Source organism: Oryzias melastigma, linkage group LG19 (genome assembly GCF_002922805.2).
Source record: "Oryzias melastigma strain HK-1 linkage group LG19, ASM292280v2, whole genome shotgun sequence".
Taxonomy (NCBI): Eukaryota; Metazoa; Chordata; class Actinopteri; order Beloniformes; family Adrianichthyidae; genus Oryzias; species Oryzias melastigma.
This window is the reverse complement of record NC_050530.1, coordinates 16,982,964-17,009,733: the sequence shown is the minus strand read 5'-3', so window position 1 is coordinate 17,009,733 and position 26,770 is coordinate 16,982,964. Positions and strand designations below refer to the sequence as shown.

Sequence of the window (26,770 nt, the reverse complement as noted above, 5' to 3'; positions counted from 1 at the left end):
GAATCCTGTTTCAAGAATAAAACAATAAATAGAAAGTCTGAAGTCATGGAAGAAGCTTCTGTGTACATTAGTCTTCTTGTCTGAGCTGAAGTGAAGCGGTGGAGGAGGAGCCGACTCCACACAGAAACATTAATGAAGCTCCTAAAGGGCGGGAAATCCTGACGGTCATGATGATGATGATGATGATATTCATTCACACTTTTCTTCTACTGTCTGCAGTTCAGACAGAAATGTCAGACGGAGAATCAGGCCGACAACAGACCAACGAGCTGCCATGATGCATACACACAAACACAAATGTGCACAAGCACCCAGACACACACATGTGCAAACAGAAATCCACAGACGCATGCACACAAGCATGGGAGGACATACATAGATAGATACACACACACACACACACACAAACATGCATAAATCCATGCACACAGAAACACAGAAGTATACATTTATGCACAAGCTCTCACAGATATAAGTGAATGTACACACACAAGTACACAGACATGAATCACCAAAGACACACACACGAGCAGACACACACACACATAATTCTACAAAGATATGCACTCTCAGACACGTACGGTCATACACACACACACACATACACTCACAGATGATAAACATACAAATACACCCCTACACATGAACACACACACACCCAAATACACAAACGCATAAACACACAGACATGAATACACACATAAATACACAGACCTACACTTATAAATGCACATTAAGGAATACACACATTAAACCCAGTACACACAAATGCATACACACGTACAAATACCTCCATACGAAAATACACACAAATGTACACAGACACACCCAAAAATGATACAAAAAGCTCCATAAATAATGTGCATGTTTATTGCTCCCTGAATCCCCCCCCCATGCTTCCACATGTCATTACATAACACATCAAGGAGGCCCAGAGCTTCACACACTCACACATGCGCCTGTGTGCGCTCACACAAAAACAAACACACATAAAAATTTGATTCTGTTTACGAATGATCCTCGATCAGGGTCTCTTTTGTTTTTAACCCTATAAATGGTTTGAACCAAATCATAAAATACTTGTTTTCTTTGAAAGTCATGGTCATTGTTATTGAAATACTAGAAGTATAAATAAAGCATGTGGAAACACCCGCGCTATCAGGTGTATTTGCTGCCTGAATGTGCACAAGTGTGTTCTGCTAAAGGCCACCATTACCCAGGACACACGATGGCGCTGTATCAGCCTCCTGGAGCCCCGCCTTCGTGGTGATGTCATCAGCGTCGTTTGTGGAGATGGTCGAGGGGAAACACTCCTCAGAACCGCCAGCCAAATGCAGCGGGGTTCAGCATCGCTGCAGTCCACCCCCACAGAGCACTGAAAGCGCCACTCGTAGCCGGATGGAGCAACCGCTGACCCCCTCAGCATAGCCCCTCCAGCTATGAGCGTGCATGGATGTGTGCAAAGGTGCAGACAACTGTTCTTCAACGATCAACCAAACTTTTGAATGTTTTTGAAGAAATCCAATCCACACCAAAGAGGGGATCCACTCAGACTTCACTCATTCCGGTCTTCTGTCCATCTGTCTTAAGCTAGTCCTCATGTTTGTCTCTGACAGGTCCAAAGAAGGCGCCATTCCTCACTCAGTTTGAGGTGTACTCCAGGATACCACCAATCCTCTCAGAGTTCCAGGTAAAATCACTCCAAACGGAGAACAACCAAACTTCAGTCTGTGATCAAGTTTAGAGAGGGGTCCCCTCACAACCACCCTAAAGCAGCAACACTAGACGCTGGAGGAGATCCTGCTTGTTGGACGGGATCGGGCCCGAACATACTGGCGCCGCAGCCTGGCATTGGCTGCGGCTCGCTGCCTTCAGTCTTTGCTGATGTCTAAGTATAGACCCCCCCTCCCCTCAACTGGGCCATGCCGCCCTCTTTTATTCCCTTTCTCTCTCCCTGAGGTCTATTTGCTGACTTTCCTCCTCTCTTTCTCTCTCTCCACATTCCCCCCATCCTCCCTGTGCACAGCCTGGTCTGTTGGCATGGCGCACAGTCATGGTCCTGCCCCCCTGTCACCTCCGCTCAGACTCAAGTTCTGCTGGAAGTGTTTGGGCTACGAGCACACCGCATCAATGTGACCGCAGACTGTCAGGCTGGTGCTGGATGGTCGTAGAAGGAAACCGTCAAACTAAAGTTTGGAAAAGCATGTTTTTCCTAAAAGAGGAGGAATTGTCATTTTTTTAAGCTTAATTTCATTCCAGCATCTTGAGTAGATGCTGTAACTAGAATTTCAATTGAATTGTACGGTTCTGATAAGCATGAAAACAACGACTTTAAAGACTTTCTGCTTCTATAATGCAGTCCTGCTGGAAGCATACAGAGATCTGAAATGATCACTGGGACTATTTTAAAATATTTTATAATAATTTAGGGATGCACTTATTTTAATAATAATATATGTTTTTAATTACAAATTTAGATCAATAAATAATTTGTATTCATTGTCCTCTTCTCTAACGTCGTTAAGACCTATTCTAAAAAATATTTATTTTTTGGGTGTTTTTAACATGGTCTTGAAGAATTTTCCTGATGATGACAAATATGTGCAAAGAAATGTAATTCCAAAAGGACTTTTTTAAAAATTTTTATTCAAACTAGAAGTAGACAAAAAAAAATATGTTTTAAAAAATAGTTTATTTGCAATGTAAAAAATAGGCTGGGTGGGCCACAAACTCCCCGCTTCGCTCCATTCCAGTGCACCCACTTGTAGACAAACAGATTCATGTATGCCTTTATTTTCCTTGTCTGAGCTGGAGTCTGGCTCCATAGTGTATAGATGGGTAGTTCCAATACTGCTCGCCATTATTGTTGCACCGGTAATAATCAACATGTAAATAGAGAAGCTCTCTGCAATGGGAAGGTGGTGTGGTTCCTCCACGCCAACAATCCTGCCCATAACTCAAAAGAGAGTTTCTAATGAACTTCAAGAAACTATGTCCTAAAAAACGACACAGGCAAATTTCTAAACAACCACTGCCCAGCAAACTTATCTGTGCTTTGTTTTCAGTACAACCACTGCCTCTCGTAGAGAGAAGAGGCTCCGTCTTTATAGGACCACAAGTGTCTTGTAGTTCCCTTGAGGCTCCTACGACCAGCTTGAGGGCCATCATAAAAAGTGAACAAACCATTGTTGTGTCTGGTAAGTCATTGGCCGGAAATCACAAGGGTGAGCCAAAGCAACAAGACAAAGATTTTTGGGAGTCCTACGCTTTGCAATTGTTGTCGGGATAGTTCACTCATTGGAGAAGCTAACCAATCAGAAAGCAGAGGGGTTGGAGCAATAACAAAATGTAAAATGTTAAAACGATAAACAATTTTTGAACAATGCATGATATGTCCTCATTACCAGTTCACAGAAAGCCTTTCAGTTTAACTGAAAATCCAAAAATAACAATAGTTTCTACTTTATTTCCTGTTCTTCATTTATTAGCATTTTTAACTTGGTTATGTAAGCGATGACCGACAATAGGGGGATGTGTTGTGGTTCACAGTAGGTGACGCGCTAATTCTTCAAGCAGCAGATCATTGGGGTCTGGATCGAGGAACAGCTGGAGTGAGTCGTATGTCCTTCACATGTTCACGTTGTTCCTGTTGAATAACTCGCACAATCCATGTTCACAGGCTGGGTGTAAACAGAGCAGCAGCGCTGCCGCGCTAGCACCATCATGTGAGAAATAGGTGCGCGTCTCTGAGACTAAAAATGACCACGACTGCCAGCTTGCATCAGCGTTCCCGCATCCTGAGCGGATGTGCAAATCCTAGCCTTGTGTGTAGACGCGTGCACGTGTCTATGGACGCCACAGCACTTGTCAACCTTTGGGCGGCACTCTCAGTGACACCGCAGCCACTCTGAAGGACAAGCGGGGGGACGAAGACTGAGGAGGTGAGAGGAAGAGATGCTGAGAGAAGATGACGGCCCTGCAAACATTCCTCCACGGCGCTCCACCTTCGTCTCCTGCTCTCGCTTTCACCCCTCTCCTCCGTTCAGGTGGAAGCTGAAGGAGGGAGGCTGCTGACCAACATGGAGGTCTCACATAGACCACTGTGCACTAGAGGGGGTTCTACTCCCCATGATAGGGGTCACTGTACAAGGTGTTAAGGTCTTTGGGGCTTCCCTTTTTCCAGGCAAAACATTGGCCTGGAGTGAAATAAAGCCTGCCTTTAACATACAGTATATAAGTGCAGCGTATATATAACTCTTTGTCTTTGCATGCCCGGAGACTCGGAGACCTCTATACAAGCCTGATCCAACTTTTATTAAATTGATTCCAATTGAGTCTTTTGATCACTTTCTTCCTCATCAAGAAGCACGCAAATGTTATCAAGGGCTAACCTCACAGGCCCGAACCATATGTCCATATTGCACGAGTTGGGAATAAGAATGTGTTGACCAAGCTAGCAACGATTACCGTCTATTTTAACATTGTTCCAACTGTTTTTCTTAGCTGGTTTAGCCGTTATATAAGTAGAATTCAGGAAGCTTTTAGCTCTACTGGCGTTAGTTTGTTGAGTCAGCCCATAATTCAGACGTGTTTTGTCTAACTGACCCCAAACCTCCGCACTTACCCAGACTAGACACAGGTACATGAAAACACTAGAAAGTGCCCCAATGTGGTTGTAGTGTCCAGGCACTCCAGCTTCCTCCTACAGTCCAAAAAAATGGCTCTTAAGTTCATTACTATCTCTAAATGAACCCTAGGTGTGTTTTTGTGTGTGTGTGACCTTTGCCCAACAGTAGCTGGGGTGGCTCAAGCAACCTCTGGAGCCCAAAGGGGATTCAGAGGTTGATCGATGAGTCGCTATTGTGCACTTTGAGTCGATGGTTTTCTGTTTTATGTGTCCCAAACCTGCTGCCATATTTTCCTTCATATTAAGTATCTTTGAGACTCAAACCTGTAAGATCTGTGTTGCTCCTCTGTTACCTCCATGTGCTGGGATCCATGCTAAAACGTCAGTGATGTCAAGTTTTACACAGATGTGTAACAGGATAGGTGGAACAGGTGGAAAGGGATACGTTTTAGTTAATATATCATATTAAATGAATCTGCATTTCTTTGGAAAAACTTAAAACATTCAAGGAACACTTTTGCTACATCGCCACAGGAGGGCGGCAGAGGCTCACAGAGATCTGCCCATCCTCTGTTTGCTCAGCTAATTGGTGACATGAATTCAAGTAGAAAAACACAGTAATGTGTTGTTTAATTTTAAATTTATATAAATTTCTAAGTGTGTGCTTGGGTTTGCTGTCTCTTGAGGAAGCTATCATTCTGTGTAAACAATTGCTGAAATAAATAAAAGTATAAAGGAAACAGCTGATCATATTCTCTTCTTTTTCAGTCTTACTGAAATGACAGCAGTGTTAGAAAGGAGATGTCAGGGTCAACAAGAGTTTCCAAAATCAGCAGAAAAATCTGAATTTGCTGCAGTTTGGAAACATGAGTCTAAAAAGACATGAACAGTCTGTTTAGTTGTTATATCCAGGTTTGTTTTCAGGTGAGTGAGCATCCGTCTGTTCCACTGCGTTCTTCCAGTTGATGATCACACCAGATTATGTGGAAAACAGTCTGATTTTGGTTACTAGATTATATCGTTTTGATTTCACTATGGTTTGTAATATCAACCTGGTTGTTTTAACCATTTAAATTCTTCAAAGTCAAACAAAGTTTGACTTTTTCTAAATGACAGATGGTTATTTCTGGATGAAAGTTGTCCCTCCAGACATAAATTTCACCTATTTTTCAAAAAAGTTTATTTTTACTCTCGTTTCTGCTGGGTTGATGTAAGATAAAAGTTAACTTTTATATCTGCGAGCAGTCTTTGAGCTGACAGAGTAAATTCGCATTTCTCTTTGAAGGAATCCAGGATTATCCTGAAAATAACTTCTTCCTCTTCATCATCATCAAAGCAAAACTGAAGCTGCAGACTGAGCAGAGCATGTTGGTGATCCACAAGACCTAAGAAGCAAGAGTTTAGCTGGATGACACGTGCACGCGTTCTGGCCCTCACATGCCAGGAAAGCTCACTGACCCATTTTTATTCAGCCATGAACACAACTCTCATGTGAGTCACAGTTGCAGTCTCTCCGCACGCCTGAACGAGCAACTAAAAATAAACCGCTTTCGTGCAGCAGGAGAGGAGCCGTCGTGGAGGGCATCGCCTGATTGTTTGTAAAGGTGTGAAGTCTGAGCTTCATCTCTGCTTTAGTGCACACAAAGCTCTGGTTTTGATCACTCCACGGGTGCACGACCCGAGTCGCAGAACTCCCTTTTGATCTTGTTGGGATGTTTCTACTGATGAAATGATCGGGCAGCTTCAGGCCACAGGGCGCTTGTTGGCCACTTTCAAATGTGTGATAGTTTTCTTGGATTTTTTCTCACAAAGCCGTGATTTTGCTAGAAGTTTTAAAACAGTATGTAAATGTTTCCAACAGCCTTTAACTGCATTACCTAAAACTCAATGCTGGTTTGTTGTATTTCCATTCCAAAGTATGGTCTGAATATCACGTGCAATGGACACAACCCACATGAGGGGTTGACCTATACGGGTTCTGCAGGTTTTCGGGTAGCCTGCGCTTGTGGACGGCTGTATAGACGACAGGCTGCATCTCACGAAGAGCACCGGTGTGTCTTACAGTACCCTGGAGGCTCAAACAATCCATTCAAGAGACATCATGAAACTGGAATGTATGATTGTTGTGCACGTGGTAAGAGTATTGTCTAGTATTCATAAGGATAATTTAAGTTAGGATGTACATGCTACACATTCTCATCCCCAAGTTGTCACATATGGTGTAAGTGGCGTATACTTGTATAGCGCTTTTCTAGCTTCCTTGAAAGCTCACAATCACAGACCCATTCATTCACTTAATGATGGTGGCTCTGCTGCCGAACACTGGTGCCAACCTTCCACCAGAGGCAAGGTGGGTTCAGAGTTTTGACAAGGACACTTCGACACAAGGGCGGGCCAGGCAGGAATCAAACCCCCAACCTTCCAATCAGGAGTGGATCACCCTACCGCTGCCCCATTGTTGTTTGGTTAAGGGTCTCTCCGTGTCACTTTTTGATGTTTTGGGTGTTCCTAACTTGCCGTTTTCTGACATGATGGCTGTTCATAAAATCAAGGATCTGCAACCCTCGGGATGCGTCCCAGACCCGGTACCAGTACTCTAACCCAGCACCAGATGCCGTACCAGGCCAGAACTGTTACTAGATGCTGTACTGGAGCCAAATTGGGCATAGACGCTGTACCGGATGCAAACCAGTACCGGATTAGGGTTAGGATATGGGGCGGCCGTGTCCTTGGGCAAGACACTGAATCCTACATTGTCTCTGGTGGAAGGTTGGCCTCAGTGTTCGGCAGCAGAGCTGCCATCAGTGTGTGAATGGGTCTGTGACTGTAAAGCGCTTTGGGCCTTTAAGAAAGGTTGAAGGGCGCTATACAAGTTTAGACCATTCACGAGTTGGGGACACCCAAAATATCAATTTTTGACACTGAGGGGTCCTTAGCCAAGTGCTACACTCTAGTAGTTTAAAAGGTGCAAGTACTGATCCCTGACTGAGCGCCAATGCTACAGGTCATATAGCCCGTAGGACACCCGTAGCATGTTCACACAAAATATACTCTTATTGTCTAATTTTCTAATTCCTAACTGTCAGGCTGCAAACAAGGATAGTGCACAGGATTTGGGGGAGTTGAAAAGGAAATCAGTTTGACATGCCTGCATCTCACCTACACTGTAAAAATGTCGGGTCCGACTATGATGAGGACGCCGGAGCGGTCTAGCTTCGATAGATGACTCACATTGACTAAGGATGGCTGCATCCCTGCTGCAGCCACAGGCTCTGCTGCGGAAATCATGTAATAACCCACCATTTATATAGAAGTAAACAAGCCCTCATTCCACCGTGATTTTGAATTATATTCACGCTTCTTTTTCTGTGTGACTCGTCTTCATACAATTGGTAAGTACTGAACTCTTATTAATACTTTTGTCTTATGTAGGCATACATTTACATATTTGACTGTGTTACACATACAAGGGGCCAAAATTCAAAACACACCTTAGGTCACGGGCCGAACTAGATAAACATTTACTGAACACTCTAAAATTAAATTTTTAAAGCTTTAAAACTGTAACTTTTTAATATAGTTATAAACTAAATATATAAAATTACCTCTGATAATGCTAGTGTGAATGCTGTAAGCTGAATTTGGGGCTGAAGATGGTAGTGCTGATAGATGAAGATGCTGAAACTAATATCTGAAAACGCTGAAGCTGATAGCCAGATAAAATATTAGCTAGATGCCGAATTAGGCTAAAAAACGTAAAAAAAAAAAAAAAAAACATAGGTCAGCTAAAACAGCTAGCATGTAAATATTAGCTACAACTCCAACAGTCTAAAAAACAGAAAAAAGCCTAAATTAGCCAAAACAGCTAGCATGTAGCTTAAATATTATCTTAACTCCAAAATAGCTTAAAAAATCTTGGCAAATTCCATATAGTTCAAAAAGCTAGCAGAATGCCGATTCTAAAAACTTTAAAATTTTAACGTTTTAACATAATTATGAATAATAAAATGGCAGGAATATTCCAGAATAAATCGACTTAAACCTTAAATACCTTTCAATATTTTTTAGTCTCCATAAAAATATACTTTGTTAAAAGTATACAAGTTAGAAATAAGCACAAGAAAACATTGGGTAGTTAATAACAATAAAATAAAATGATCTGGAGGGCCGGATAGAATTACCCAGAGGGCCAGAATTTGGCCCCTGGGCCTTGACTTTGACACATGTGCTCTATACATTTAAAATGTATAAGCAAGTCCCTGTGCAGTTACATATCTGTGGGTTAACTAACCTTCCCTTTCCTTTCATTTATCAAATACACCGTTTTTTTGTTGTCTAACTTTCAAAACACCATTTTCCCTCCACACATTGGTTCACATCTACACTCTCACTCTCCTTTCTAGTTTTAACTCACCTAAGACCCCACCATCTTTGGACAAACTTCATTCCAGTTTTCTGCTGCAGAACCTTAACAAAGACCCCAAACTGACCTCATTCTTTCCCTCTGTATCACTTAAAAAAGTTAGAAAAGTATCTGACTTTAGAGCAATTGAATGCTTTCATGGACCCAAATACCTTTCAAATACTGTTATGAAGATAAAGATAGGCTTGTTTTATGCAGTTTCTGACCCAATTCTTCATAGTAGATTTCCTTCCTAAACAAGTAAGGTTCAATTAAGCTATGAAGAATTTATTATAAAAAAACTCTCAGTAAGGAAAAGAAACCAATAAGCTAAAAAAAAAAGGAAAATCTTTCATTTGAGACAATAGTTTATGTTTGGGCAAACTGTAAACATCTGTATTCAGACATCAGAGAACCTCCAGGTTCCCTTTTGTTACCTATTTTTTATAACATGGAAAAAAAAAAAAAAAACCTCCATTCAGGCTTGAAAGGTTTAATACTTTTCCTACTTACGTTGAAATTTTGAAAATTTTCCAGTTTTATGGGGTAAGATAGCTGTCAATTACAAACGTATTCATTAAAACAAAGTGGTAATCATAGTTACAAATTTGTACACATATTTATACTTTGTGCACAACTTTGCAGATTAAAAACATGAATACATTTAGTTTGCAAATTGTCTTTGTCTTGGAAACAAATTTCTCAAGGTTGAAACAAACTTGAACACACATACGCAGTTTGATCAATCGATGTATAGTTTGATAACAGACGAAATTTGTATTCAAAACAAAGAAAAGTCGTATTCAAAAAAGACATGTTAAATGTAAAACTAAATGTTGTATTCCTATTTTTTTCCTGCACAAAATATAAATTTGTGCACAACTTTGTCTTTATGAATACATTTCTTTTTGACAGCTATCTTACCCCATACAGTTTCCTTTTTGTCTTTCCAGCCAACCCACAAATTAACTTATTATCAACGATTTTATTTTATTTTAAAGGTATGGAAAGTGTCTTTTTGTTGTTTTTCTGCCGTTAAGAGTTAATTGTAACTTTTGCTAATTTCTCTGCTAAAGTATAAACTGATTATCTGGGCTTTGAGGAAAGCTGTAACTCGTAGCATCCCCACACCAACAACATCTACGGTATCCAGCTGCTGTTGTGACTTGCAGCCAGCACTGCTGTGGTCCAAATAAGAACATCTGACAGACTTAATAACTAATTTCTGCAAACACTGAAGACCCTTTTCTGAACCGATGAGATAAAGAGACAGTCGAGGATGCAGTGACAGCTGTCAGTCGTGTGTCAGCTCTAAAGCAATGACTGAAAACAACAAAACCGCACTTTGATGTGAGTTCCAGCTCTGTTACAGGAGAACAGTTCTGCCTCAAACAGCCTGAATCCTGGATGAATGAAGAAAAGATGCTTCTGTTCCTGACTGAACATGTGCTGTTGTTTGGAAGTTCAGACATTCCAGCCCTTCTGCTCCTCACCTCCTCCCACCATCCCCGCATAAACAGAAGCTGTGAAACAAAAGTATGTCTGTATCACAGAGAGCTTTTTTGTTCTGCGCACCAAACATCCCGATGAGTGAGAGCTGTGAGTTCGAACCTCACGTGAGACAAATCCTGGATTCCTTTCGTTGTAGTTTCACATACAAGCACAGATATATCAAAATACTGTGACAAGCTCATCTGTCCCGCTCCAGGTAAACCAAATCTGCACCTCTTTATCATAATGAAGATGACAGCAATCCTCTCACGTAATGATTCCATCGTCAAGAAATCTATCACCGAGATCATCCAAACCTGCTCTAAACTAAGAAAACTTTATTCCTCTTTAACAATCAGTAACAGCAAACAGAAACCAAAAAGTCTGTTCTTGAGCCACAGTAAAACTTAGATCTGCTGCAAACGCTATAGTAAAGAGAATCCTAAATAATCCACTGAAAAAGAATATTGAAAAGTTAAGATTTTTCATCTCTTCTTTCTGGATTCAAGAAGTTCTGTCAAACTTTTTTGAACAGCTCAGTTCTGTTCATGATCTTCACCAAATTCCCACTGAAAAAGCAAAAAGAAAATGTTGTTCAGTTTCCACAGCAGTTACAGCGCATAAACGATGGCGGCTTCATAACTTGGATTTTTTTCTTCTGTAAATCAGACATGCAGAACAAGTTTTTTGCAGGAATGTGTTTCTTCAAAGCTCTATCTCAGGTTCACAAAAAGCAGCCTTTGTATGGATTTGACCTAAAATGAGACTTAAAGATATGAAGACAGTAGCCTGAGAGAATTGAGCCCTTTTTTGTTAATAATATTTCTTGGTTTTGGTCATGTTCTGTCTGAATTTGTCCCAGTGTCACAGTCACACCATGTTGGTGTTCATAGTTATCTTCAGTTGTTTTCATTTCACTAAACTGTCTGGTTACAGTCTGGTTTTCAGCATCATCGGGTCACTTTGTCCCCCTTTTGTTTTGTTGCTCCCTTAGTTCTTCTCTCTTTCTTACTCATCAATTGTTCAGATTTCCACAACCAAGCCTGGTCTCCTACATTTTGGTTACCACGGGCTCCATGAACCCCCATATTCAATTAGAGTTAATTGTATTATGTCATCTATAATCAAGATTTTAATGAAGATGTTTTGGAATAATACACCTTTACCTCAGGACAGCCGCAGCACAGAGGGAGGTGTGGTTAACTTATAACTACAAGATCGACACAACCACATATGTGTCAAAGATCTGTGTAAGAGAAACCCTGGATCAACGATGATCCTGGTAAAGCTCCTCCTAAACCAACTGTGCTGTGAGTTATGCATCATTGTGTGTGTGAAAGGGTTTTGATAAATGTGTGTGAATGTGTGTGCGTTTTTGTGTCTAAAATGTTTCAGTGATTTTTTTTTAAGTGAATCTATAATTGTCAATATGTGTGTGAATGTGCGGGTCGGAATGTGTATGTGTGTGAATGTCAATGTGTCAACATGTGCGTGAATGTGTACATTTATGTCAAAGTGTGAGTCAATGGGTGTGTAAACCTGTGTGTGAACGTCAATGTGTGTGTCAATGTTTGCATGAATCAGCATGTGTCAATGTATGTGTCAGTGTGTGAGTCAATGGGTGTGTGTGAATGTGTCAATGTGTGTATTAAGGTGTGCAGGTGTGAATCTCTAAGAGAGCAGGTTCATTTGAAATTTTCAATGGGTGTGTCAGTGTGTAAACTGGAGTGTGAATGTGTCAATCTTTGTGCGAATGTGTAAACCTGTGTGTGAATGTCAATGTGTGTACCAACGTTTGTGTGAATCAGAGTGTGTCAATGTTTGTGTCATTGTGGGAGGGGGTGTGTGTGTGAACGTGAAATTGTCAATGTGTGTGCTAAAGTGTGCGGGTGTGAATCTATAAGAGTGTAGGTTCATTATAATGTGTTAATGGGTGTGCCAGTTTGTAAACTGGTGTCTGAATGTCAGTATTTGTGTGAATGTATAAACCTGTGTGTGAATGTCAATGTGTGTGTCATTGTGTGAGTCAGTGGGTGTGTGAATGTGCTAAAGTATGCGGGTGTGAATCTGTGAGGTTCATTTGAATGTGTTAGTTTGTAAACTGGTGTGTGAATGTGTGAATATTTGTGTGAATGTTAAACCTGTGTATGTGCCAATGTGTCCATTATTGTGTCAATGTGTGTGTGAATGTGTTTGTAAATACCGATATAGTGGATGTGTTTGTGTGTGAACTATTTGTGTGCTTTGTGCCAGTAAATATGTGTGTGAATGTGGGTAATTGAATGTGTGAATATGAATCTACTATTTGGTTGTTTTTAAGAATGGGATTCAATAAAGCTAACATCCTAGAGGAACTTTTTTCTTCTTTTTTTGTCAAATAACATCGTATTTTGGTGGTTAAAACGAATGGGTTGGTTATTTTGCTAAGTTTACACTTTACAAGCAAATAAATTGTTCACCTAAGTTAGGTTTGTTAAAAATGTTTTACAGTTCTACCAACCACAATCTTTGTGAGTTCTTTTAAAACAATGAAACAGTAAAAGTGTGCTCAAAGAATAGTTTAGAAGTTCACATAAAAGATGACAGAACAGAAACCATCACTCTGAGTCCCTCTATCAGCGATCTCTACTCCAACACTTACTTCAGGCTCCGGCGGGATCCCCACGAGGCAGAAGGTCACTCCATTCATGAGCCCCTCGGAGTAATCACTTCTTTCTCACGGACCGACCCCAAACTGCTGCTGTCACTGTCAAGGCAGCGCTCGTCTGAGCCACGCTCTGAGCTCGCCCCTCCAAACCCCGCCGGACTCCTCCCATGGTACCCTTCCTCCTCCTCATCTGAGCAGTTTACTGACCAACGCCGAGGGCTCAGCTGCTGGAACTTTGTGCCAACATTCTCACTGTGTTTATGACAGTAAAAATGTCATGATAGTTTCTGTCATATATTTGATTTTTTGCTTAAAATATAAAAAAGCTGCCCTTACACACACACACCCACACCCACACACACAAAGTAAAATCATTCCAGCTCCTTTGTATTTCTCCTGCTTCACACTATACGCAAATTTTAAAAAATACATAGATTTAGCATTGTTTATTCAAAGTTGATACAAAAAGTTCAACAAAATGAATTCTTTCTGGCTCATTAAGTTTTAATTTTTAAATAAATTAGACTAAAATTATTGATTAAAATGATACTTAAACTTGATACATAAAAAGATAAATTAGTTAAGCATTAACGTCAAACACTAAATACACTAAATACATCTTAGTAGAAAACAGTACTTGCCCACAGACTGGAATACTAAAGTAATATTATTCTAACTGAGATAAAATGTAGAACTTAACAATAATCTTGATTCATGACAAGCTAATAAAATAATTTCAAGAAAATGTTTTTCTATTTATATTATATTATAGTCTTGGTTTATTCCGAGGTGTTTTCTGCTTTATCATTCAAAACTGAAGGGGGCGCTGTTGAGCACAATGGCTTCCTGGGCTTTGGGGGGAAAAAATATATGAAAACTAGATATATAGAATTACCTGCGATAATGCTAGTGTGAATGCTGGAAGCTGAATTTGGCCGCTAATGATGATGAAATTGAAAGACAACCTTCTTCAACACGTCACTTCTGTAAAAATGAAAGAACCCGATTATCCTTCTATCAATCTTCCAAACCTGTTTAATCCCTTTCAGGGTCATGGGGTTGCTGGAGCCTATCCTAGCTGCTGTACGGTAAAGGCAAGAGTCACCATGGACCTTCATTCCATTCAGGTTTTATTTTAACAACTAATAGTACATCTTCAACTAAAAGATGATGAACCAACGGATGACTTATAAATTAAATTGACTGTACAAAAACAAAAGAATCAAATATGTTTGAGTTTTTACTTTTTAATTCTGCTTTTGTTTCACATGTTTTGATGGAAATTAGTTTTAAAACCATTAGAGGAGTAAACAATAAAACTTTGAAAGAATCTTTAGAGGTTTGGGGTAAATTACGTGCAGAATTCCTCTTTATACTGTAGTTCTGACGTGTCAGAAGTTCTGGAGCCACAGACGAACTCTGAAGCTCTTTGGGTCTTTTCTTCATTTCTTATCGTTTATGCATCATGACCAGATGATAATATTGCTGGTAAATTCTTCTATATCAATGTTTTAGATTCAGTCCAGTAGATAAAGCCAACCTCAGGAATGCCACATCACAACAGTCCAGACCTTTAAAAACTGGTTTTCAATCTTTTATTTTGAAATGCTCTGGTGCTTCAGTCAATCTTCTTGGTTTCGGCTCTGCTGCCTGTTCATGGATCTGGCAAAAGTGAAAGCTCTGAAGATTTGTTTGTATAGGTAATACTGATTTACTTGTCCAGGTGTATCAGTAGAATGTATGAAGTTACTGTTTGGACTCAAGTCTTCTAGATTCAGAGAGGCTTCAATGAAAAATGTGCTTATTTTTTCCAATTAGTCGATTAATCGGGTCATGTGCAAAGAGGATATAAAGCACGCATCTTAACCATCGTTAGCTTTAAACTAACTAAAATCAAAGATGATAGTTTATTAAACTTTCAATGAATTGTGCAGCTTCTGTCCTTTATTAGTTCCTGGTATTAAAACAAGATTAAATTAGAAAAGTTTCACTAACAATAATGTTAGTGTGAATACTTTGTGCTGCAAGTAGTCGCTGAAGATGCTGAAGCTTTTTGCTGAAAATAGTGACTTAGTGACGGTTGACTTTAACTGCTGAAGGGATTTGCTGAAAATGCAAAAGCTCACAATCTGTTTAAATGTAACAAGTTAAATAAGAAATGCAATCAGAAAATGTGCTGAAATTGACTCTGTTTTAAAGATTTAATAAAGAAACAAACAAAAAAAATAATCTAATCCTAGAAAATCATGATTCTACTAATAAGGGAAAAATACATCAGGACAAGCGTAGGAATCTTTAACTGACATATGTTGTTGTTCTGTTTAGTGGGAATTATTATTTGTATTTCAGTTGCAGATTTACTATTTTCTAGTTTTGAAAAAAGTCGCTGTGCTTAATGCTGTTATCATTAAATAGAAATTAATGTTACCATTTTATTACAACATTCATTCATTCAACGACATTAAAATTCAGGTAGATTCAATTAAAGTCATATTCTTTGTCGTGAGACATGTATCGGAATACATATCATATCGCCAGACTCTTTCAATACACACCCCTAATATTTACACACAGCTATAACATTGTTGCTGTTCGATATTAATGGCATCTACTGTATATGCTAAAGAGATCTTTCAAGGGTTCACTAACAAAACTAAAGAGTCATCTGCCAATAGACAGGCTCTGTGATCTTTTGTTGTCTGATCTTTTATGTAAACAACAGACCCTCACCCCGTCCCTCCCGCACATTCAGGCCTTAGCATTTATGGTTAGAAAGCAGTGCTTATCAGCATTTCGGGGGGATATGAAGCTCTAATCTGAGGTTGAAAAGGTCTCCCTCCCTTTGAGCAGGAGGTGGGGACGTGTGACCCAGCATCCCATCACTGCTAGCCTGATCCTCTCGGATCATCTCAGTGGTGACACCTGACTGTGTGATGACACAACCGAGTTCACAGTTCATTTTTGCACTGTTAAAAAAAAAATCTATAAAAGAGATGACCAAAGAAAGAAGTTCTGAAACATCAGAGGTGGGATCTGGCATGGCAACAGAGAGGCTAATGTGTGCTCTTGTTGGAGGGGGTGGGGGGCCCATCTGTCTATTTACAGCGCGGAGCAGAGATTTAGCTCAATCTGACTAATCCTCCGTGAAGCTCAGATTGAACATGCAGCGATGCTGGGGGCCACCAGGGGGCGAGCTGACCTCCTGCTGCATATGAACAGAGGGGATGGGAGCAGGATGGGCTTTGCTGACCAGATCACTGATTGTCAAATTAGAATCTGGCCGCTTTGCAGAGGCTCAGCGCTGCAGCTCAGCCTCCTCACATCAGCATCAGATCACAGGAGGAATTGAAGTTCAGCAAAACTTTATAGGAGCGCTTGAAGCCTGCACATGAGCCGTGCACGTGATCCACGCTGATGGAAGAAGTGACCCTGGTCCTCGCTATGGCCTGATTACCTCACAGAGTCCAAGAATACTCTATGGTTGGGGTGATTGGCTGCACAATGATGCTGTGGTCACAACGGTTGCTTTAGAGGTTAATGATCTTTGCAGACTTAAGGGAAACATCAGTAAATTATTATTACAATAGTTATTTTGAATCAATTCTTTCTTTTTTTTTTAAATCTCATGGTTTCCTGTTTAACAAAAAGTGTAAATAGAACTTGATAAATGTATCTGAGGTTATAATCTAACATAGAAAAAAACAGCTCCTCTCTTCTTTCTTTAAGGTTTGACATCAGGTCTGATCCCAGCAAACCTTCTCCACTCTCGATCCTTCACGGTAATGCCGACCGCTCACACGCCTTGGCCTCAGAAAGCACGGGCACATGCAGGATTACACAACAGGCGTAATCTGCTGGATTTAGAGCTCAGCATCACTCGTGCACATCTCCAAACCTGATCTTCTGATCTTCTGCAGGACGTCACACCACTGCTCACATCTCTGTGGCTGCTGCATCACATTATAAGCCCCAACTCTTCAGTTTGCTTCAGCTTTATTCCGATAGAGCATCTCCTTTTGCTCACTGAAGTCTTTAACTATTTTTCTGGAGTTGAGCTGAAGAAGAAAGTTGAACTTTGCTTTGTGTTCACATTTGGGACCATGCCTTCAACCTGATGGATCCTTGAGGGAATCTTGTTAATGGTCCAAAACTTTGAACACCAAGGTTTGTGAGTTCTATCCTCCTGCTCAAGAGGCAGTTCTTTAGTGAGGACAACTATCAATAATCGTAATACATCACTACATTTTAACACTTAGCCTAAGGTGTTCACACTGGACTGTCGCTCTAGCTGATACTAGCACACGTCCACACCTACATTTGGAAGAGACTTGGTGTTGAATGTCAAAGCGGTGTAAGTCTTTTTCTTTCACAGATCTATTCTGATATATTAAAGACTTGGTGACATAAAAATCTGTCCAGGCGCAAATCTCAGTTATTCATTTCTCCTCCATGATCAGTTTTTTACAATCTGGAAGTTCTTTGAGTTAAGAAACGTGCTTTTTTTCAACAACCTTATATTTTTTCTCTTCATGACTCGGCCGGATTAAACCATCTGGTGGGCCGTATGTTTGACAACCGCTGCTCTAGGGGAACACAGAAACCTTCTCACAATGTTTGAGACATTACATTTGAACAACCTACAGATGATTCCTAATGATTATTTTTTAAGAAACAGAATCACATCATTATCATTACTCTAGAGACATAACAGTTGTCTTACTGCTTCTGATCAAATATAAAGATCCTGACAGTTATCTTGAAGGAAGCTCATCAAATTAAGCTAAAGTTACAGCAAATCTGATAAAAAGGCAGCATCACAAGCCACAAATAACATGTATTTTTTCAATCATCTAATGTAGAGTTTAAGCTTTTTGTCTTAAAGCTGATAGTCTTGTGCAAAATCTGTAGGTTGAAATCACGTCATTTCAAATCAAATTAAGCTTTATTTATAAAAAGTACGTTTCATGCATCACAGCTCAAAGTTCTATGCAATTAAAAACAACCAACACAATCCAAAAATAGAGAAAAGAAGGTAAAACCATTCCGCCCCTTAACCCTCATCTCCTCCATTCACTTACACACCCCACAACCTCACACATAATGCATACAGGCACAAAAAAGAACTATAAGTATATTTTCCCCAATGGGTGGGGGAAAAAAAAAACGTCTTTGTGTGCATAAATGTGTGTGTACGCATATATCTGCCTGTCTACATTATCTGCATCAGGGGAGTTTCATCCATGCATATGCATGTGTGTGTGCATATTTGCATATGTATTATGATGTGGAATATGTGGTGTTTGTGTGCACAAATGCAGTGTGTGTATGTACATGTATGCTTGTGTATGCACTGAAGGTCATTGAGTTATACTCTTGACATCAGCTCAAATTCTGTTTTTCCATTATTTGGATGGAAGAACTCCAGAAATGTTGAAGTATCATAGTACAGTGTGTTTTGCAGTGATACACTTCATTAGCTTGATATCAACACAAATTTGTCTTCCATCAAACCATAGAAATATACAAAAAGGAATTATCACTTAAATTTGACACCCTCCCCCAGTTAATCCCCCCTCCCCCCCTCGTCCTCTGCAGGCTGCTGATAAGACTCAGGTCCGGATCTGGGACGCTGACTGGATGCCGGATGTGGGAACAGCTCAGAGCTTTTGTGTTTTCATTTATGATCCAATGTGAACAAGGTTTCCTTTTTTTAAGATTTGTGTTTTCAATAAAAGTGTTAATGTTTAAAAAAGTATTTATTTTTGTGATGAGTTTTCCTTCCTGTAAAACCAAGTCCTTCTCTTTGTCTTTGGTAGATAGTTGATCTGATGACACAACAATTACCTTTCTTTATCAAAAACACGAAGACAACCTTAACTGTCATAATCTAAAGACGGCTTATGTCAAGTAAAAATGACTACATGGTTTTCACCGAAACCTTTTGAAAATTCTGATCAAAAATTCAGATTTAAATGTTGTTTAACCTTCATCATTGATTAATTCTATCACAAACACCACAGGAGAACTGGGATGGAAAACATCCTGCTTTTTCCAGTACCTTAGAAGATCTGACCCATCTAAACTTAACCACCACAGACTTCCTGCACTACAATTCAGGAAAGGCCTGGAGAGTCGTTTTGGATCAGTCGAGTAAATAGGAAAAAAAACTTTTTTCAGGGTCACCTCAGGGTGAAAAATTCATGATCAACTAATCACAAACCCACTATCATCTGGGAAAAAATCTGTTTTGGCCTTCTTTACTGTGGAAGCAACTCTACAAGACACAGATGAACACCTCCACAATCACCTCAGCAAAGAAGTACCACAAGGGACTGTACTCTTCCCCTTTCTTTTTATTATCATAGATGTTCAGTACAAGTCAGAGTCCTTAATTCTGCAGAAATTCCTGAGATTACTCTACAGTAGCAGCATTAGAGACTGTACAGAGAGGGAGTCCACTCTAGATCCACTCTAGACCACAAACTCCTTCAGATCTGCTGCAGGAGATATTTTTTGCTCAGAATTTGCCACCATGTAGATTCCTAAAATGCATTCTAACTTTTTTTTATTAGTAAAGTTGTGTTATTATAAATTGAATGGGTTTTGTTGTATACCTAAAGAATTGTCACTATCTGCCAAAAACATTCTTCCTCAAAAGTATGGAATACAGTTGATTTATACTTTTTGTCTCTGACTCAAGAGATGTTGATGTTAACTGAGACTGCACGTAATTTCTAATAATTTTGTTCTTTTTGTTCAGCCAAATAATGGAATTGTTTGGAGTTGCTATGAGCTTTTTACTGAAGAATACTGTGTAACATTTTGTTTCTAATAAGCCAAAAAGCTAAAGTTTTTTTTCCTGTGACTTTCTTTGTTCCTCGAGTTCATCAACATTAAGCTGCAAAGCTCAACAAATAAGGACAGAAGAAAACCGATGGAAGCACACGTTGAAGATGGATGTGGTAAAGTCCAAATAAAGGACGTCTGAGGACATGGAGGACAGAAAGTTGGACACAGAGAGACAGAGCTGGAGGTTAGGTTGATCTTAACGGGGATGGAAGTGTTTTGACACATTCCACAATTGCGATGGAAATGTGGAAAGAAAACTGATAAATAAGGTAAATGTTAGAAAGTTCATCTAATTTATCATTGACAATTTAACTATACAGTTTAACCAGTTGTGTCAGTATGTTTAGATCAATTCTATCTGTCGTTTAGGTTTCTTTTTAACCAAACAATTTTGGTTTTAATTTAGTTCCTCTGAAATACAAAATTGAACTTAGCATTTTTTTCCTGTTATTATATATATTTTAATTATTTATCTTTCTTTTGCTGTTGTTTGGATGCGTCTAAACACTAAGATCCAGATGTAAACATTTTTACATGTGAGGACATCATTTTACAATTGCAAAAGAGCAACGAAAAGTATTCCATGATGTGCAGCTAACACACAGACACATCTGTTTCAGATTCCAACAACACAATCTTCATTTGAAATGTAACACAGCACCCCCCTCTGGCTATAAATGAGACTACAAACACTGACACCAGAACAATAACACATCTAAATGTGAGCACAGTTACACAAACAACAGTGTTATGAGTCTCTGTTGTTACACATGGAGTTCCTCTCATCACACCACTGTAATAATACAAGGCTTTGCCCCTATGTTACATCATTTCCTGCTGCATCATAGGACAACTTCGTCACACATTGATTTGTAAAAATGGCTGCACTTGTTTACCAGGCAGATGGAGATTTTTGTTGGTTCTAAAGAACCTGAACCTGTCCAGTTGTCCTGTCTGTACTCCACCGCTTTATTTTCTCCTGAATTTATCCAATTACTAAAATAATGAACACATTTAGACCCATAGACAAAGTAAGTCTGCTGGCTGATGGGACATTCTCTCTTGGTTTATTCAAGTTCAACAGGTTTCAGAAAAGTGTTGACCCCTTCTCTGAGGGTCACTCCAGCTATGTGTCTGTAGTTTGACAGTTATGACAAAGGAGCATAAATGAGTCATATATGAGAAGTTCTTCAGAGGATCTTCTGAAGCTTTCTTTGATGCGTACCTGCTTCATGGTGTTCAGGAAGACCCTCTGGTCCTCAGCATTGTTCCACAAATCTCTGTTGTCCGGATGAAGTTGGCCTCCTTCACGTCCACCTCATCGCAGGTCGTTGTGGGCTTCTCTCTAACTTCCCTCTCCGCTCGGTGACGCATGTCCTCCTCAGCTTGACAGAAATCCTCCTCTTGTTTTCTCTGATGGGGGAACCTTCATGACAGGATCGTGTTGTCCCCCCCACTGCTGCTCTCCACCGTGCTGTCTCAGCTGCAGGCTTTACTCCTACACCACTCTGTATTGGCTCCTCCTCCTAAGCCCCCACCACTGCCAGCTTCTACACATGGCATTAGTGAGGCGGAGGGGGAGGGGGGAGGGATCAGAGTCTGTGTGCACCATGTGACCCGTTAAAGCTGTAGGATTCCCCCGGCTGCTGTCATACTCCTTCATCTGCGTCACCAGGAGCGTCACACACCATGAAGCAGTAAAGAACCTCTTATAGTAGATGACACAACACAGAACACTGAAGCAACTTTTTAAAAAAACTATTGTCATTTTTCTATTTAATTGGACCCACTTTTGTGCTTTTAGCATGTTTTTGTGGCATTTTTCTAAAGATAAGAGGCATATCTAAAGAAAAATATGCTTAAAATGTAATTTCTGAGTATTGCTTTTTTCAAATCATTGTGAATCATGACCGGACAAAAATGTTATTTGTAAAATATTGTATTTGTGACATAGAAAATACACCACTCGCTTCATTCCGACTTGAAGACGACTACACATAAGGGATGTCCAAACTTTTTGCAAAGAGGGCCAGATATGGTGAAGTGAAAACATGGGCCTGCATCCTTATATTAGCATTATTTGCCTATTAAATATATATATATATATATTTTTTAGAGATACTTTTAATTTTGTCACGGGGAACAGAAATCAATTTAAATACATGTCTACCAAAATTCCTGTGAATCTCTGATTTGAAGACTAGAATGTTGCCGCAGGTTTGTCACTACTTACAATGTAAATCAGCCAATCCTAATCCCAAAATCACAGTTCTTGAAAAACAACAGGGGCAGCCTAATATTGATTTATGTCAAGACTTTATGGGTCAGTAGAAATTTAACGCGGGCCAGACTTTGGACATGCCTAGTATACGTCTTCTCCTTGTCTGAGCTAGCATCTGGATCAAAACTGTACGCTCTAATATTGTTCACCACTTTTATTGCACAGCTAATGTTAGTTTAGCGGTGTGAGGGGTTGAAAGCGTGGGAGATCATGTAAACAGAGAGCTCTCAGCAGTGTGGAGGGGGAGGGGAATTGCTCTGCACTAGTGGTCCCACCCACAACTCAGGTGAATTTCTAATGAACCACTGTTGCTCTGCAGAAATGATGTCCTAGAAAACAAAACAGAACTTCTAGAGTCTGGGTAATTATAAACAAAGACCACTAGAAAGACTTTTACTATAGATCAACGGTGATAGTTATGCTGCTAAAGACCTAGACTACTGTTCTATGATACAGAGTTGTACTCCTGTGTGTCTGCTGTTGTTGCTAACCTTGTTTTTTTGTTTGCTTCTCCCCCAAAAACCCTGTATATGGTTCTGCAAAAGGAATTATAGCAATGCCTGGTGGGGTAAAGGACTTATGGAGAACCCAAAATATAAATGGAAGTTTGAATAAATAAGCTGATGAAGACTTTAATTTATGAAGACGACGACTTGAAGTGGAGCCATGGCATTGGGACTTTTTGTCTTGAAATGTTGTCTAAGTTGGCAGATGAATCTACTTCTAATAAAAAGAAGAAAAGACAATAACTTCAAGACACATGGATGGATAAATAGAAATGGAAGTATCAACCCTTTACTTATTGAGAATGTTTCCATCAGAGAGGTGAGATGACTGAAATAAAAAAAAAAGCTTCAGATTTTTTCAGATCCACAGTTTGCCATCTTGTGCCTTAGACACCTCCAAAGTTGAACGCTAAAAAAAAAAAAAAAACAACCTCTGGGATTCAGACTCATTGTTTCCGTAGGAATGAGGAAAAGGACATCCTGTGGTGTTTCCACAAGCTGTATGTGTGGAAACTCCCCAGCACCAGCAATGAACAGAGTTTCTCCTTTCAAACCCTCCCAGCTGACTCAAGCTCAAGCTGGAATTTGATCTTTCCTACTGACCCCGAATATTTGCTTTAATGGTTCATCTCAATCAACAAAAATGTTTCTTTAACCTTTAAAACTGGATGCAGGAAAACGCTGTATCTGGTAGAGGGTGCCAAAGTTCAGGATATGACTAGTCTAAAGAGGAAGAATGTTTCTTGAAACTAAATGTCTCCATCTGGTGTTTAGGACACTGACACAAAGTTTGGAGGCACGTTTCTATTCATAAAAACTATAAATGCAAACATACTTAAGAAGGGCACATTAGTGTTTTTTTAAACAAATAATTGCACATGCATATATATATTATTTAGTTAATGTATATATATTTATAAGATTTGGTCAAGAGCGCCACCTTGTGAGTAACACAGCCACTGAACATGAAGTGCTGGCTGTCAGTTTTAACGGAATAAGAAAATGTGTTTCTTTAGATAAATTCTCACACAGACCACCCTAAAACACCTGACTTATTTTGAATCCTACAAACAGACGTGCAGGTCTGGATGTCTTTGGCGCCCTCCCTGTGGAGATGTTCGGTCCACTTCATGTTAGACCCGAGGATCTTCTAAGGTGCACTTGTGTAATTAACTCTGCTTTTCTTGGTTTTTTCTTCCTGTCCTCAACATCAGCGGTTACTGTTAATGACTCTTCTCGCCTTTCCTGTAGCGTCCAGGAGCTGACCATATGAAAGGCAGCGGGGCTCCAGGATCAGCAACATGAAGCTGAATAATTCATCAACTACTTTGTGTTTGCCTCCCCGGCTCACCTGCACTGTTATTGAAGCTTCTGTCATGAGGGTTTTGCATAACCACGATGTTGGTGGGTGGGATATTGGTGGGTTGGTGTTTTACAGTTCTCATGAGCTGAGGTGCATGTTTGTGTCAGTGACATGAGCGCGTGAAGACAAGCTGAAGCTCTTTGCGGCCCCCAACCTTGTCTGGGTTTCACCTGAGAAGCTTGGTAAGCTACATTACATTGAAACGAACTCTCACTAATTTGCCCCCAGGACGGAGGTGCTTGATCACGCAGTTCTGGAGATAACCTTTCAGTGCCATTTCGATCTAACCTGCAGATAAAGTTTGTTTAGTTACAGCAGGACAGGAAGAGGGTTTTTAGTGAAGCACATAGAGGATTCCTGACCTCACAATGAAATTATGCGATGCCTTTAAAAGCTGCTTTATTTTTACGTGTACTTGAGTTTGTATTCATGAGGATTTACTGAAAATATCACCCTGCTGTTTCATTTTTTTAACTTGGTCATAAAAGCATGCATCATTAATCCCTTCATTTTCTGATTGTAGCTCCAAAATAATAATAATAATAATAATAATAATAATAATAATAACATTTGATATGTTTTTTGCTCACTTAGGTCATTTAAACTTTAAATAACTGTCTGTCATGCCACCATTGAAGTCTCAAGGTAAAGGAAATGTCTCAAAGCAGAAGGCTGAACCCAAAAGAAAATCGGCAGAAAAATGTGAAAAGAGAAGCTCCAAACCATCTTCTCAAATCCCTGACGAGCAACAAAAAAAGATGGGTCACTCATCGATGGCCAAAAACAAAAGAAACGATGAAGGGAAGAGCAGTAAGATGAAAAGTAAAAGTAGGGTGGATGAAAGCAAAAAGAAAGATTTGGAACTGCAAGAAAAGCAAAAACCGACAGTAAAGGGGAAGAACCGGAGCTCACAGCCTCAGAGCAAGGAGCAAAGTCAGAATATGATGAAGAAGAGGAGCAAATGCTCAGCAAAAACACCTGATCGTAAACAAAGGATGAAAACTAAGAGTAGAGGGGCAGAAAGTGAGGAGGACCAGCTGGAAAGTGATCCAGAAAGCTCAGTGGAGGCAACAGAAGGGGAAACTAGCAACCAGGAGGAGGAGCAAGGTAGTGACGGAGAGCCAGAGGAGACACAGATGAGTGAGGACAGCATCGAGGAGGCTGCAGCATCCGATACTCAAAGTGATACAGAACAGACAGAACCAGAGGAATCAGAAACAAAAAAGGCTAAATCCAACAAAGGAGAACCTGAATTTCAATCTGGTGGAACAGAAGAAAGTGAAGAAGAAGAAGAAAACCTAAAAGAAGAAGCTGAAGAATCCGAGATGGTCAGCGATAAAGATGAAGAGCACGAGACCACCGAGGAGGACACCAATGAGGTTTCTGCTCCCAGGACTCGAGGAAAACAAACCAAGTTAAAAAATGTGAAGGCAGATAAACAGGCTAAAAAGGCTGAGAAACAAAGGGAGAAGCTGGAGAAGCAGAAGCTTAAAAAAGAAGCCAAAGAGAAAGCCAAAGAGGAGAAAAAGCAAAAAAAGAAGCAATTCAAAGGTCTGAAACCTGCGGCAGAGGACGTCCAACCACCAACAGATCTCCACAGTGACAATGATGAAAGAAACAGTCATGATTCAAATGAGGAAGAAACACAGAATAGAGCCATCAACGACCAGAATGTTGTCCTTTCTCTTCAAGGAAAAGGGAAACACATAGAGGCTGTAAAGGAGCAGTTTCCTCTCAGAGGGAAGCCTAACAGCCTCTTCAGCAAGCTGAAGATGGCATCTTCAGGAGAACAAGCAGACAACTCACTAACAAACATCGACAAGGAACCATCAGAACTGGAAGATTCTGAAGCTGTCTCCAGCAAATCAAAGGAACAGTTAATTTCACGCAGAAAAAGCATAACAGCGATTCGCAGGGTGTCCGGTTGGATTCAGAAGAAGATCCCACGAGATTTAAACCTAAGGAAGAAACTCTCTGCTCTGACCAAAGCTATTGGCATTTCCCGCTGGCTTTCTCTTCGAGCCACCAAACAGAAACAAGGGGCTAAAATGTCCAAGGGAAATATTTTCAAGCACAAGACGGCAATGAAAATCACAAGTAAAACCACTCTGGCCGGCAAGAAAAACAAGAAATCATCTGAAGACAAATTGGGTCAAGAACAAAACAACCTTCACCAAGAGGAAGAAGAAGAGGGAGCAGCAGGAAGGGATAAAGAGGCAGAAGCTAAATATGCTATTGTGCTACCAAGAATGAACAAGCTCGGCAAACTAAAGGAAATCAAGACAACTCCTGGACTTTTACCAGCACCCAAATCATCTGGAGAACCCTCAACCTCAGAGCCAAAACCCCCAAAGCCTGGTGCCAAACTTGTACTTCCGGTCAAACCTGACCTTCTTATTTTAAAGTCAGTGAAAAAACCCTTCGGAGAAAGACCATCTTCAGGCAGAAATGCTCTAGGGAGAATCTCTGACTCCCATGGCTCCTCAGAAGGTTCAACTAACCTTGAAGAGAGTCAAGGGAGAGCTCCAGTGGAGCATCCCGATGCAATCAGTGTCCTGCAGGCTGCAAGAGGGAAGCTAAAGCCTTCACAGGTCAACCTATCCA

At 40.2% G+C, this 26,770-nt stretch overlaps 1 protein-coding gene across 5 annotated transcripts in view; it reads right to left on the bottom strand.

Annotated features, from left to right (window-relative positions):
- The window catches only part of arhgap23b (Rho GTPase activating protein 23b), a 42,948-nt gene extending 21,431 nt beyond the window's left edge, over positions 1–21,517 (bottom strand). For 2 of the 5 annotated variants that reach the window (XM_036217166.1, XM_036217167.1), the window contains exon 1: positions 1,217–1,441. In XM_036217166.1, coding sequence (XP_036073059.1) covers positions 1,217–1,426 — 210 coding nt within the window. In that variant the 5' untranslated portion in view covers positions 1,427–1,441. Of the gene's footprint in view, positions 1–1,216; positions 1,444–13,161; positions 13,382–21,241 lie in introns of those variants that run through there. The other 3 variants (XM_024263401.2, XM_024263398.2, XM_036217168.1) reach the window with 3 other exon arrangements.
- Positions 21,518–26,770: the final 5,253 nt, after the last annotated feature.